The sequence below is a fragment of the Abramis brama genome (genome assembly GCF_963993115.1).
Source record: "Abramis brama genome assembly, chromosome: 24".
Taxonomy (NCBI): domain Eukaryota; kingdom Metazoa; phylum Chordata; class Actinopteri; order Cypriniformes; family Leuciscidae; genus Abramis; species Abramis brama.
In genome coordinates, this window is record NC_139986.1 from 3,480,777 (window position 1) to 3,495,145 (window position 14,369).

At 37.8% G+C, this 14,369-nt stretch overlaps 2 protein-coding genes across 2 annotated transcripts in view; one reads left to right on the top strand and one right to left on the bottom strand.

Moving 5' to 3' along the window:
* Positions 1-5,356, bottom strand: part of fars2 (phenylalanyl-tRNA synthetase 2, mitochondrial) — a 147,012-nt gene extending 141,656 nt beyond the window's left edge. Inside the window, exon 1 of the mRNA XM_084102436.1 lies at positions 5,259-5,356. The gene's annotated coding sequence lies outside the window, so the exon portion shown is untranslated. The remainder of the gene's footprint in view (positions 1-5,258) is intronic.
* Positions 5,357-5,499: 143 nt separating this feature from the next.
* lyrm4b (LYR motif containing 4) overlaps positions 5,500-14,369 on the top strand; it is a 68,672-nt gene continuing 59,802 nt past the window's right edge. Inside the window, exon 1 of the mRNA XM_084102917.1 lies at positions 5,500-5,602. Coding sequence (XP_083959043.1) covers positions 5,517-5,602 — 86 coding nt within the window. The 5' untranslated portion in view covers positions 5,500-5,516. The remainder of the gene's footprint in view (positions 5,603-14,369) is intronic.

Below are 14,369 nucleotides of genomic sequence, written 5' to 3' on the forward strand. Positions count from 1 at the left end.
TACTTCACACTTTAATTTTAGAACAAGGATCTTCAAACATCGACATGTGGCATTTGATTCCCTTAGCCAGCATTTCCCAGAGAAAGTGGACATTATAGGAAGCTCTAAAACTTATAGATTTGCAAATCCATGGGTTGATCTGATGGGTTTCTGAGGAAAGCTGCCTGAAAACTCACGGCTCCAGGAAGGATCATGGCTTCATTTTACATCACGTTAAACAGATTAAAGTGCAATTTGTGGATTTGCAACTGTCTGCTTATTAGCAAAAGTGCAATGTAATTGATGTAGGTTTTAGCTCGAAACGGAAGTGGTAAAACACTGAGCCACCAAACACTGTTGTCGTGCAAATCAACAGCCAGAACACATTACAAGTTTACTGTTTTCAGTTGAAACGGTGTTGTGTAAGCGACCCCTAAATGATCTTTGCAATGGAAGTGAATCAATCAAAAACTAACTTTAGCTGGAAAATAACTTTAATCTAGAGCTGCTGTGAAGCCAAAAAACGGTAATTTCCTATTATTGCTGTAAAGCTGCTTTGAAACGATCTATATTGGTAAAAGCGCTATAGGCTATAAATGAAGATGACTTGACTTAAAGTGGATGTCACTGTCAAAATAAAGGCCATGACACAAAGCCAAATGTCTGCCAACGTCGAGCGTTTGTTGGGCTAGTTTTTGCGATGTTTTCCACACGTCGACGGGATTTCGCATGTTGAATCGCCGTTGGTGAGAGAGATCGCTGGCTTCAAGATGAAGTCTAGACGGCACAGACAAAAAGCTGTTCTAATTTTACGTCATCTTCCCTGAGCATTCAAATACGTGAATATTTCATACCAACATGAGCCGCCTGGAATGAAGTGATCAGCATGACTGATATTCGAAATGGTAAGCAAGCGCTGCTTTGTTTACGGTTTGTAGGCTATACCTGCAGTTCCAGTTTCGGTTTCCCTTTTTGACTATTGATTGACTATTGATATAGACAATTACTTCCTTACATGCAGAACACACATGGCTGGCAGTCAGCTAGGGGTATCGATTCAGATGTTTTGATTCGATTCAATTCGATTTCAATTCGATTTTCGACTTCGATTCTAAATTCGATTCTCGATTCGACTCAATGAATATAGATTTAACTCAAATCCTATATTTATAAAAAAGAACAGTGCACATAAGTTTACAAGTGGTTAATTAATAAAAATAAATCAAGAGCCACAAACCTGTATATTAAACTCGTTTTATTTTAGGTACACTAGGGTACACTTAAAGGGGACATATCATGCCAAATGCACGTTTTTAGCCCTTAAATGCATTTTGTTGTATATTTGGAGTGTTTAGAAGTACAGAAAATATGATTGGTCATATTTTTCAACCTGTTCCGATTTTTCTGTTATCTATGACGTTTTTTGAACTATTACGTCACAGTATTTGCAGCGGAACTGCCAAATAAGGACATTGACTTCCGGCCCAACACTTCGAGCAATCCGCCATTTTTATTTCTCGCTGCAATTTTGTAGTCCAAGCTAAAGGATGCAGAAGTTTCGAGAGGGTAAGTTAAAATGTTCGGTTGTTGGATGTAGTAACCCACACGCTTCATTACACCGTTTAATGTAGATGAACTGCCGCGCTTGTTACAGGACGCATGTTTAACTGAAAGAACGAGCAGAGAGAGAGACCCGGTCGCGCGCGCTCACTCACTCTCTCGGAGCCAGGCGAAAGTGTAAACAAGACATCACCGTCTCCAAATGCTGTCTTGCTCTCTCTCCCTCGCACATATTAATCAAAATAAATCGACACGGTGGTAAAAGGTCGGAAGACCAAAGTTTCATGTGTAAATACAGTAACATACCATTGCGATACATCCATATGAAGACGTTGTTCTACAGGTTCGTCGTCTTCATTTTCATCTCGCTCCGGCTCCGACTCTGGCTCGAACATGTAAGGCTGGCTGGACAAGTCTTCCGTTGTTGACATTTTGTTAATAACGTGTGAATAAAAAGTTTCTGTGCCGCTAGATAATCGTATCTCTGCTATCAGACTACAAAAATGGCCGAACGGGGTGGAGTTGAACCGAGTGTGGGCGGGGTATGAAGTGTCTCAATTGTATTTAAAGAGACCGCACCAAAACGAGTTGCTCTCAGACGCACATCAGAAAAGGGGTAGAAAAGGGGCCTGTGGAGCTATAATAATGAGGAATTCAGACCCAAGCATTGCAGTTCCGCTTTATATAGACTACAAATGTATGATTTATATGTAAAAAGGAACAATTTAAAAGCATGATATGTCTCCTTTAAAACAGAACCCAACTCTATATTTCAAATGCATACAATGGATAGACAGGATTTTCGCATGCCTTGATCAAACAGGATCAGGTTATTTTATGTTCAAGATAAAACAAACATAAAATATCACAGCATTAGCTGTAACAGAGGCTGCAAGCCTATGAACAGTGGAGGAAAACTAATACTGGTTTTTGGGTGATAGATAGATAAATAAATATGAAAAAAAAAAAATTGATTCGGGGCCTTTGAGAATTGATTTTGAATCGACCACATTTAAAAAAATTATTAATTGAAAAAAACTTTTTTTGCCCAGCCCTACAGTCAGCTGTAATATTTGCAGTGTGTTCAAGCGCTGCTTTATGGCTTAGATGCAGCCGACGCAAAGCGGCAACAAATTCGGCTTTCATCGCCACTAGTTCTCTGACGTCGACTTGGTGTGTCACGGCCTTAAAGCAGGGCTCAGTCATAGACAGTATAAGAAGTGGACAGAGCCATCTCATTGGATCTCAATTGAGACAAGTGAAGCCCATTTTTAGCGATTTCTTAGCACTTCCTTTCCTGACGCGCAGACTCAAACTGAGCTTGACGACGTAGATGTGACGTGAGCAACCCGTCTGTCTTCTAGTAGCTGTGCCAAGAGAAATCTGAATCATTCCCTTCCGAATCTTGCAGAGACGGAGAGCGTGAGTTGGAGCTGTCCATGAGCTGGAGCAGGAGCAACTTTTGCTAGGTATTCTGATTAATTATTTTGTCATTTTGCCTCCATGTCCCCCCGATTGCCCGTGAGCTTCTCCTCCTGTCCATACGGTAATCTCTCTACTGTGCGACAGAGAGTCACGTGGTTATGACGCAATCGTTAGCCTACTTTTACAAAAACTGCTTCTACGGGGCCATAACATAAGCTACAAGGTAATGGAGCATTTTATACATTGTCGTGTTTCTTTAGAAATAAATAATGGACAAATGGAGTCTTCAAACACCTCAGATGTAAAGTTATTCGCTGTCAAAGTGACGCCAAAATGAATGGGAGTCAATGGGATGCTAACGCAAGTGAAGTTCTGCTACAAGATGGTGGCACGCGGCCGGCTTCAACTTCCGGTCGACTTCCTTCCCGCTTGGGCTCAGTAGTTTCGGGATTTCTTCGCTGTATTCTCGCTTTTTGCTCGCAGGTTTCTCTCTACAGCTCCCCCTACAGCTTCGGAATAGATATTTGACAACACTGTTGTAAAAACTCGTTGGCGATTTCTCAGACGCCAGAGGCTATAGATCAACGACATCAAAGCGGACGGGACATTCTTTAAAATGTCTTCTTCATTCGGGTTCAAACAGCGTGAGGGAGCGCAATAATGACAGCATTTTAGCAGATTTCTTTTGGCCTTAAAGCAATTGTTTACATCGTGAGACCTGATATCACGCGATACTTCCGGCCCGCCGGCTCAAAGTTGCAAGTGCGGATTCTCCGCTCACGGGCACCAGGGGGGTGCGAAACGACCACCATTCAACCCTGAAATAAGTAATATAACCATTCCAATGACTCCGAAGCTGTTCAGTTAAGGTAAAAAAGTTACTTAGTTCACCTTTAAAGACAGGCCTGTAATGCATAACACAACAGCATAGCAGAAAGAAACCCCACCACCATCTTTCATAACCTCCTTACCAGGATTTCTAAGGTCATAAGATGCACCGATATGAAATTTTGGTCAATAACTGATAACCGATAATTCTTTATATTTGAAAGTCAATAACTGATATATTGGCCAATATCATTTTTGAGGGCCTGGTTACAAAAACAAAAGTCTCACCATTAAAAGACATGTCACAAGCACACAGTTATAATGATGTTCTCATTATAATTTTATGTAGGCTATATGACGGCACATGTTGCACTTAACTATTTTTTCCTTTTCTGAAGCAATTCAAAACCATCATGGCAAACAGTGCACATCAGAAGAGTGAAGGAAATAATCCATTATTTATCGGCTTTAATATAGCAGCCAATTTTTCGTATTGGGCCAATAACGATAACATTAACTAGGCCCTAAAAAGACCTAGTTTTTTGTGGGATGGCAAAAATCTCGATTACATAGAAGCTTATGAAGAAGTGAGACAGCTCTCAGATTTCATCAAAAATATCTTAATTTGTGTTCTGAAGATGAACGAGAATCTTACGGGGTTGGAACAACATGAGGGAGAGTAATTACTGACAGGATTTACATTTTTTTGGTGAACTAACCCTTTACGTAGGAGCTAATTTAATCACACCAAAACGCATTCCTATAACTAAAATCGCTCCCAGTTCCTGCTGTGCAACTGCGAACACGCCAACAAGCAGGAACTTCCTTCAATAGTTATAGGAAGAAACTATGAAAATATTCCTCCAGTTTGGGCATCACTTCGCGATTTTGATAATTAATAAATATTAATATTAATACAAAATATGAATATTTATTAATATTAATAAATTATATTACAAATATGGAAGACAGTTACACGTTAATGAGACCAAATACATATTACTAATTGAAATTGTACACACAAAAGCTCAGTTATTTCCATTTTTATATCACAAAAGTTCACTGTTCACACACTAAAGTGCTATTTGTAACATGTAAATATAAAAACAAGCAGTGGGAAACAATAGTGAACAGTAAATCTAACACTGTCTCATAAAATCACATGATGACTTAATTTAAAGAGGCAGATATATTTTATGGCAGGATAAATACCAATATAAACAACAGATATATTGTTTTTTGTTTGTATGAGGAGTTTCATTGAGATTAATCTGCTCAGACTCATGAACAAGCTCTAGCTAGCCTGTAATTTATATTCAAACGGACAACTCAATACCGACAAGCCACACTTCAAATAACAGCCGCCAAATGCTCACACTGACATTAATTCTCACGTAATAATTCACAAAAACAGAATAAATGTGTGCAAATCAGCGCATGAAACTACAGAACAACCCCTCACTCACCTCTATCTGGAAGCGCGTGCTGTTATTGAGACGACTGCTGATGTGCCTGATGAATATAAACAACACATCTCATAGTATACATTAATTTACAACACTGTATTACCTTATGATATTTTAATTATGAAAAAACTGTATCAATTAAACTTGAAAATCAGCTTAGATCGTATATTTTAACGCTAAAGAGCGTGTATGTGTTCAGGCGCGCCTCCTGTAGCTGTTCTTGGGTCCTTGCGTCGAACTGACAGCTCTGTTTCCATCATGGCGGCGTCCAGCAGAGAGCATGTACTTTCACTCTACAGAATGCTTCTGAAAGAGAGCAAGAAATTTCCCTCATATAACTACAGGTAATGACACGAATTTGCATGTGTTTATCAGCAGCACAGGCTCGTGCCATTTAAGCAATAGTGTCTGTGGCTCGTACAGGCGGATCCTGGCAGATTCTTTATTATTTTGACTAAAATTAATCTCAATACATTCTTAGAAGCATGCATTGCATTATATATATATATGTGTGCAGCCTTGGTGAGCAGAAGAGACTTCTTTTAAAAACAAAAACAAAAAACAGTTTTTTTAAGAAGCCTCTTCTGAGGCTGCATTTATTTGATCCATTTGATGCAATTATAAAATATATATATATATGTATATGTATATGTGTGTGTGTGTGTGTGTGTGTATATATATATATATATATATATACACACACACACACATACACATACACATATATATATATTAGGGGTGTGCAAAGCAGCCAGTATTTGTATCTGTATTTGTATTTGTTGAGGGGGGAAAAGTATTTGTATTTGTATTTGTATTCAAGTAAAATTCTAAATAGGTGTAAAAATCCAGTTTTTTTGCATTACACTTCTAATTTACGTTATAGTGTAAGTATTCTTTAATTATATCCATTATAATAATTATGGATATGCAATATTGGTTGATGTTTTTCCTTAAATCCAGCAATGAACATGTAACAACAAATGTCATTAAAAAAACAACAACAACATAACAGCCATTACCTACGTTAACGTTACTCTGTCAACACAGCCTTGTCTAAATTACCGAGCTAACAGAGCTACTAGTGTTGTCACGGTACCAAAATTTCAGTATTCGGTACCAATACCAGTGAAAATCCACGGTACTCGGTACCAATTTCGGTACCAAAGCTTAATTTAGATTAAATTTGCATATATTAAAGTGTACATCACGGTTACAAAGATGGAAACTGTAGTATTAAAAACACTTTACAATAAGATTCCATTTGTTAGATAACATTAGATAAAATGACGTAACAATAAACAATAGTTATATACTGTCGCAATTATTCTCCTTGGGGTTAATTTAAAAATACATTTTTTAAATCAAAAGTTAACATTATTTACGTTAACATTATTTAATGCACAATGAATGAAGTGAACAAACATGACCAATCAAGTGTTTGTATTAAATAACATTCACAAACATTAATTAATGTTGTAAAAATATATTGTTTACTCAATGTGTTGATGTTAGACAATGCATTAAGTAATGTCAATGAATGGTATCTTATTGTAGTGTTACCAAACTATACAGGAGATAAAACGTGTTTTATTTGACTTGACTGTACTTTTATTTAATCCAAAACTGCATTCATATTTCATTTTAAAAGGGCTTTTTAAACCTGCTTAGAGCTATCCAGCCAAGAATAAGCCTAGAACTGCTTTTCTGACGGACTGATATAACATAATGACGGCTTTTTATTTCATTTCTCATCTCCATAAATATAAAGCTAATGCAAGGGCTAGAAATCAATAAATTCTTTGCTGATACTTCCTCGTCATCATGGAGAGCGCAGTTCGCACCGCTTTCTTTCCACAAGCGCTTGCTCTCTCGTGGCGTCTGTCGTTGCTATGCAACCGCGCCGCTCATTTGAAATCTGCACGCGCAAAAAACGCGCTATGTGAACGGCCCCCGTATGACAACGTGACATTAGCCTAATCCAAAATATTTCCATATGTGGCTCTTTCCTCCTTTCTTATCAACAAGTGGATTTACAGCCACCACATCAGCAGCACCGCCGGTCAGGAAACGCAGCTTTTTGAAATAAAGTTTTTCTTGTTCCCGAATACAAATATTTTTGAAGTATTTGTTCGAAATAAGTATTCGTAAAAAACACATTATTTGTGCCTTTCCGAATACCGTATTCGGGTTCGGCTCCACCCCTAATATATATATTACTCCAGTGTCACGTGATCCTTCAGAAATCATTCTAAGAAGAAACATTTATGATTGTTATATCAATGTTAAAAAACAGTTGTAATTTTTTTATGGATTATTTGATGAATATAAAGTTCAAAGGAATAGCATTTATCTTAAATAGAACACTTTTGTTACATTATATACTGCCGTTCAAAAGTTTTCAAAGTATTTTTTTCTAAAAGAAATTATAGAAACAAATACTTTTATTCAGCAAGAATGCATTAAATTGATCAAAAGGGAAGGTAAAGACATTTATAATGTTACACAAGCTTTCTATTTCAGATAAATGCTGAAATAGATACATATAGATAAACGATTTTTTTTTCATGATAAATTTCTATCCATCATTAAGGGACACAACACCATTTTCAACAAAAAAATAGAAAACCTTTTTATGCATTTTGGCTGTTTATTTACACGATAACAGTGTTTTTGTGGTCCTGAAAATGCAAAATTTAGAAAACAGGTTTGAAAGTCCAAGTTTTTGAATACGATACCGTTATCATCAAATTACAGCGTGAATCTGTGAAAACGGTGAAGGCAACAATACGCATGTGCGTTACGTGTTCAGTCTGTAGGTGTGTAGTGTTTCTTTGTTCATTGCCAACTACTGGCCTGGCAGCAGAATACAGACAGTGTTTGTGGATCCATGTGAACGGGAGAGTTTTGACAACATTGTCGTCTGTACGCAAAAAAACGTAAAGGAGAAACTTTTCCGTTTTTAGTACATTATTGTCTTGTAAACGTACCCTAAGTCTAGGCCAAAGTGCAAAGGTGTCAAACCCTGCTCCTGGAGGTCCACAGTCCAAGCCCTAATTAGAAACCTGAACATGATAATCAAGATCCTCAGGGTTTATAGAAATCACAGTCAACTCTCCAGGAGCAGAGAAGGCTGTACAACCCTGAGTCTTTATGTCCCAGGTTAACTGTGTTGATCAAGGGCACAGTGGTGATGGATCAGCTCTTCCAGGGTTTGAACCTTTTGGTTCAGTCTTTTGGTTGCCAGCCCAGACCTTTAACCACTTGCATCACCACTCAGAGTTTAATAGTATGTGAAACAGTATGCAGTGATACATTATTTGTGGTCTAAAATTATAACATTTATTACAAATTTTAATTTATTATGATTTTATTATTATTGCACATTTAAACGAGTTTGTCTAAAAGCCTTTGGTCAGATCCATTAATCAGTAAAGAAAGAGATGAGAAACGTGACGTCGTGGTTGATATTCTTACGTCACAGTGGAAAAGAAAGGTCAAGTGCATTGCTTTCTGGGATGCAGAATCTCACACAGTGTGCTCTGTTGTGCTTCTGCATATTATATCAATACATGCATTGATGTATGTATGCATATGCATACAGTGCAAAGTGTACATACTGCAGAAAAAGTATGAGAAGTTTGAAAGTGTGTCATTCGAAACATCCCCTGCTTCTCACCTCAACACTTCATCTAATATGGGAAAATCAAGCCATAATATCATTCCAGGTTATTGTTCAGATATTCTATCATCATCATGGTGCATTTATATTACAAATAGCTATAAAAGGCTTAAAGTGTTCACAGAATAACAAGCTGACAGGCAAAGGATAATATTCTCCCACCCACTCAGTTTCCATAGAGCTTTGAGTCTCCAGTGTGATTCTCCTTAAAGTCTGCCAGCGTTCATGTTAACAGGCTTAGAGCTCTTACTTTCGTAATCCTTTCGGTTTGCCTGCATACAAATATTAATATTAATGCAATTCATTAATACCTCATTGATGAAACATTTTAAGCAGAGTGGATTTGTGCACTGTTCTTGAATAAATTCATAAAGAATTGAAAGCCACAAGAGGCCTAATTTACGAAGAGAGAATTAAGTGAATTGATATGCGAGTTATTAGACAGTATTTTTGGTTTATTGTGTATGTGCTGTCGATTAGACTGATATTGGATGTAATTGTGCATGTTGCAATGCTCACATAAAGCCATAGTTCACCCAATAAAGACACATTTTCATTTCTGGGCGATAATCTTTAAAAAACATTAATGATTTAATAACACTGTTAAATGTGCATTATAATGCCTAAATTCATTGATTTTATTTTTATTTTGTATTATTATTCATACAGTAGAATTTTAATATCGACCATTTGTCAGTTATTGGCCTAATAATATAAAAACAATTATTGGCTTATTATTAGCCAGAACTTTATTATTAATGCATACCTAAATCCATTGAATCCATAAAGTGCATTAGGCATCATTAAAAATAACAAATATTACTTAAAGGAATAGTTCACTTAAAAATGAAAATTCTGTCATCATTTACTCACCCTCAAGTTGTTTCAAACCTGTATGAGTTTCTGTCTTCTGTTGAACACTAAAGAAGATATTTTGAAGAATGTCAGGAACCAGTTGATGGACCCCATTGACTTTCACAGTATTTTTTCCTCCCTATAAACTCATACAGGTTTGAAACAACTTGAGGGTGAGTAAATGATGACAGAATTTTCATTTTTAAGCGAACTATCCCTTTAATAGTTCTTAAAGGGATGGTTCGGAGTAAAATCAACCTAGGGTCCTTTGCACCATGACCTCGAGCCAAACACCCCTCCCCAGAAGCCTTTTTTCCCTTGGTTGAACATTATTAAAGTTAGAGCTTATTTAGAGATATCAGCCGGATGGCTTAGTGCAGGCGCTAATGGATCCAAGGCTGTATCTCGTAAATTACTCCACTAATAATGCCCAGAATGGCACCAAACTTCTACAGTAGTACAAATAGGTTCTGTACTCATAAAACGAGGCAGTGGAAAGTTTGTAAGTACATCAGGAGTTTATTTAAATAACACTTGCCTGACGGCTCATGCTACCGCTAACCCGGACGTCGAGGTCACTTCAGGGATTTGGGAAAAGCCCATAAAAGTCCTGCAGAAAGCGATGCATAAGGATGTAGTGTAACGACGCCCAGCTCCAGGAATGCACTAATATTTTGTTGGTAGTACCAGTTTGCAACAATTATTAGTTAACACTAAGTTGCCAACACTTTGGAAAAAAATAATAATTTGTCGTTACACTACATCCTTATGCATCGCTTTCTGCCAGGACTTTTATGGGCTTTTCCCAAATCCCTGAAGTGACGTCGACGTCCGGGTTAGCGGTAGCATGAGCCGTCAGGCAAGTGTTATTTAAATAAACTCCTGATGTACTTACAAACTTGGTCATGGTGCAAAGGAACCATCCCTTTAACAATGGCCATCATTCTTGAAACATGAGTGAAAGAAACTATGAAATGTTCATTAAACCATTTTTTACCTGATCTGTCACAGTGATGACGAACGGTTACGAACAGTTTACGCAGAGATCCGTTCTGCCCATGTTTCATTAACTACGGCCATTGTTTTCAGTGTAACGCTGGCTGGTTTAGCGAGAAAACCAATGTGCACGGTGCTTTTCTAACTGTGTAATATATAGTCTGTTAAATTATTCAAGGCCTTTTTTTTTTACATGCAGATGGTAACTCATATTTGGTGTTTTTGAGATATGCAGTGTAATACACCTTCAAATGGGATTTTTTGGGGGTTGTGGTTTGAGCCGTGCGTGTGTGTGATTGAAATTTACGCAGGAGGAAAGAAGTGAGAGCGAGAGAGAGAGAGAGAGAGAGAGAGAGAGAGGTGCAGGGAGGGGAAAGAGTGAATGAAATGCAGGACAACTCAGAGCGACTGCGAGATGATTGAAAGCCGGAAACATATCAGTCAGTGAGAGTGAATGATTGAGAAGGGAGGATGAAAGAGATGTTGATTTTGACGGAAGGTAAGAAAAATATCAGATCTGCCAAGAACGAAGATTCACAGCACGCACGCAGAGAGAAGGAGAGACTCTTTTTGAGGAGAGGAAGCACATTTTCTCCACGCTACACTGCAGAAAGTAGGGCATCTCTTACGTAAAGCGTCTTCCCGTTAAATATATCCCTCCCCGCGGTCCTGAGTGCCACGCCAGTGCGGAGCGATGACGACAGCCTCGTCCAGACGCTCACGAGAAATAAAGCTTTAAAAGCTGAAGATAAATAAGTGATCAGGCATCACAACACACGTCTCCTCACGTCTTACTTGTCTCCTCATGTCTTATCGTCTCATCTAATCTCTTCTTTTTCTCTCATTTCTCCTCCCGCCCCGTTTCTCATTCTCTTCTTATCCTGCTTTGTGTCTCTTGTTCTTGTTTCTTCAGTTCTCGTCTTGTCTTTTGTTAGTTTTGTCCTCTTCTTTTTTGATTTTTGATTTTTACATCACTCGTTTTCTCTCCTTGTCTCGATTTATTTCTCCTCTCCTCATTTTGTTTCTTTACTTCACATCTTCCTTATCTCTCCTTCCTTTTGTCTCTGCTTGTTTTATTTTCCTCATGTCATCTCTTCTTCTCTCCTCTAATTGTCTCTCCTTGTATCTCTTCTAGTCTCTACTTTTCCATTTATGTATTTTTTCACTTCTTATCTCTTCGTTTTCTTTCCTTGTTTGTTCTGTCATTTATTTTACCTTCTGTCCTCATCTTGTCTTGCCTGGTCAAGACTCGTCTCTCCTTGGCTCTTTTGGTCTCTTATTGTCTCTTCTCTTCACTTCTTGCTTGCCTTTTATCATCTCTTCTTTTTCTGTCATTTCTCCTCTTCTCTGCTTGTATCACCTGCTCTCCATATCTCTTCCTGCTTCTTGTCAATCATTTTCTCTTTATCTTGTCTTGCTTGTTCTTGTCTCTTCTCATCTCATCTCTTCACATCTTGTCTCTTACTTGCTCATCTTTTGTTGTTTCTCTCTCATTTCTTCTCAAGTCTTATTTCTTCTCTTATATTTTGTCTCCAATTGCTTTACATCATAGTTTTTAGTTTCTCTTACTGTCTTCTCTTCTCTCTTTGTCTCGACCTATTTCTCCTTTTCTTCTTCTTTGTCTCATCTTGTTTTTCCTTCTCCCTTTTTCTCTCCTTTTCTCTCCTTTTTTCTTCTATCTTTTCTTGTCTCTTCTGTCCTTGTCTTGTTTTGTCTGGTCAAGACTAATTTTTGTCTCTCTTTGTCTATTCTCTTCTCTACTCGTCTCACCTGGTCTCATTTCTCACTTCTCTCTCCTTATCTCTTCTCGTCACTCCTTCTGTCCTCTTTTACTTTTGTCTCTTCTCGTCTCATCTCTTCACATCTTGTCTCTTACTTGATCATCTTTTCTTATTTTTCTCTCATTTCTTCTCAAGTCTTATTTCTTCTCTTATATTTTGTCTCCAATTGCTTTACATCATGGTTTTTAGTTTCTCTTACTGTCTTCTCTTCTCTCTTTGTCTCGACCTATTTCTCCTTTTCTTCTTTCTTTGCCTCATCTTGTTTTTCCTTCTCCCTTTTTCTCTCCTTTTGTCTTCTATCTTTTCTTGTCTCTTCTGTCCTTGTCTTGTTTTGTCTGGTCAAGACTCATTTTTGTCTCTCGTTGTCTCTTCTCTTCTCTACTCGTCTCACCTGGTCTCATTTCTCACTTCTCTCTCCTTATCTCTTCTCGTCACTCCTTCTCTGTCCTCTTTTCCTTTTGTTTCTTCTCATCTCTTTACATCTCGTCCCTTCTTGTCTCATCTCTTCTCACTGGCTCTTCTTGTCTTATTTCTCTTTCCCCCTTCATCTTGCCTTTTTTCTTCTCGTTTGTTCTCTTATTCTATGTGCACAGTTCTGTTAACACGATTTGGGCAACACTCATCATTTTTAAACTGTATTGTGAATTTAATTTCAGGGCCAGGAAGCATCTTTAGCTAATAAAGCATGGCCCGTGTATTTACAGCTGAAGGTGTCATTAAATATTAAGCCATTATAATTGGTTCCACTTCACAGAACCATGAAACAAGTTGTTTTATGTTCTTTTAGATGCCTATTATTACTCATATTTTGTGTTGGTGAGGTGAATTAATTGTGTGTTTTTAACTGCCCATGGGTGATGCTACGCTAATTGTCGCCTACAGAACAACATTTTTCTAATCTGCTGTGGTAAGATCTGAAGTGAGGGTTTCTGTTCATCTCCATGAATATCATTCTCTCAGCTGCCCATGTGTTAATCACGCTCCCACCCACTACATTCAGTCGGATGCTATGTTATGCTTTTGTTTAAGGTCAGCTTAACCAAATCTGACAATATGACGCATTTGCTTAAAAACACAAGCGTTTTGTTGCTCTGTCACGTGCATCGTGGCTCACATTTAAGTCTGGCTACTTGGCAGAGAGGATGAGTGTCTCTCTGAGGATTGGATATGCGTGATGCTCGATGATTCAGCCATTCCTACACTGATGACAAAGACCAACTGCTTAATTGTCCAATGGCCCCAACCAGAACTCGCCACAGATCTACAGATCGGTCTCTGTTTTCCTCTTGACAAATGCTTTGTCTTGTTGATGACCTTAAAGCCAGATGGCTGAAAATGCTGAAAATATCTATCAGCTTTTGCCTCGAAGGGATGAAATGACTGGTTTATTATTAACCGAGTGTGTGATGTAATGAGAAGTGATGCAAACTGAAGTATTTGTTGAGCCAAGATGGCCTTACTTTATATAGAAACATACAAAGCCCTTTATTCTATTGTAATGTTGATTTGCTTCCATGCAAAAAAAAAAAAAGTGTCTGAATGTTATTTTTGAAGGCCTATGATCATGTCAATCTTTTTTTTTGTGGCATTGCTAGGCATCATAACCTTCACAGAAAAGGAAATCATGCATTGCAACAAGCTCTTAAAATGAGTCCAATGAGAAATGTCAAACATAAATGTTCAGAAATGCATTGATTAAAAATGTACTAATATTTGCATGTTTTAAATCCGTTTTCTGTGTTTTGGAGTATCAAGCTGCTAGCTTAGCAAAATGCTAACATTAGAGTTGAGTGAAATCAG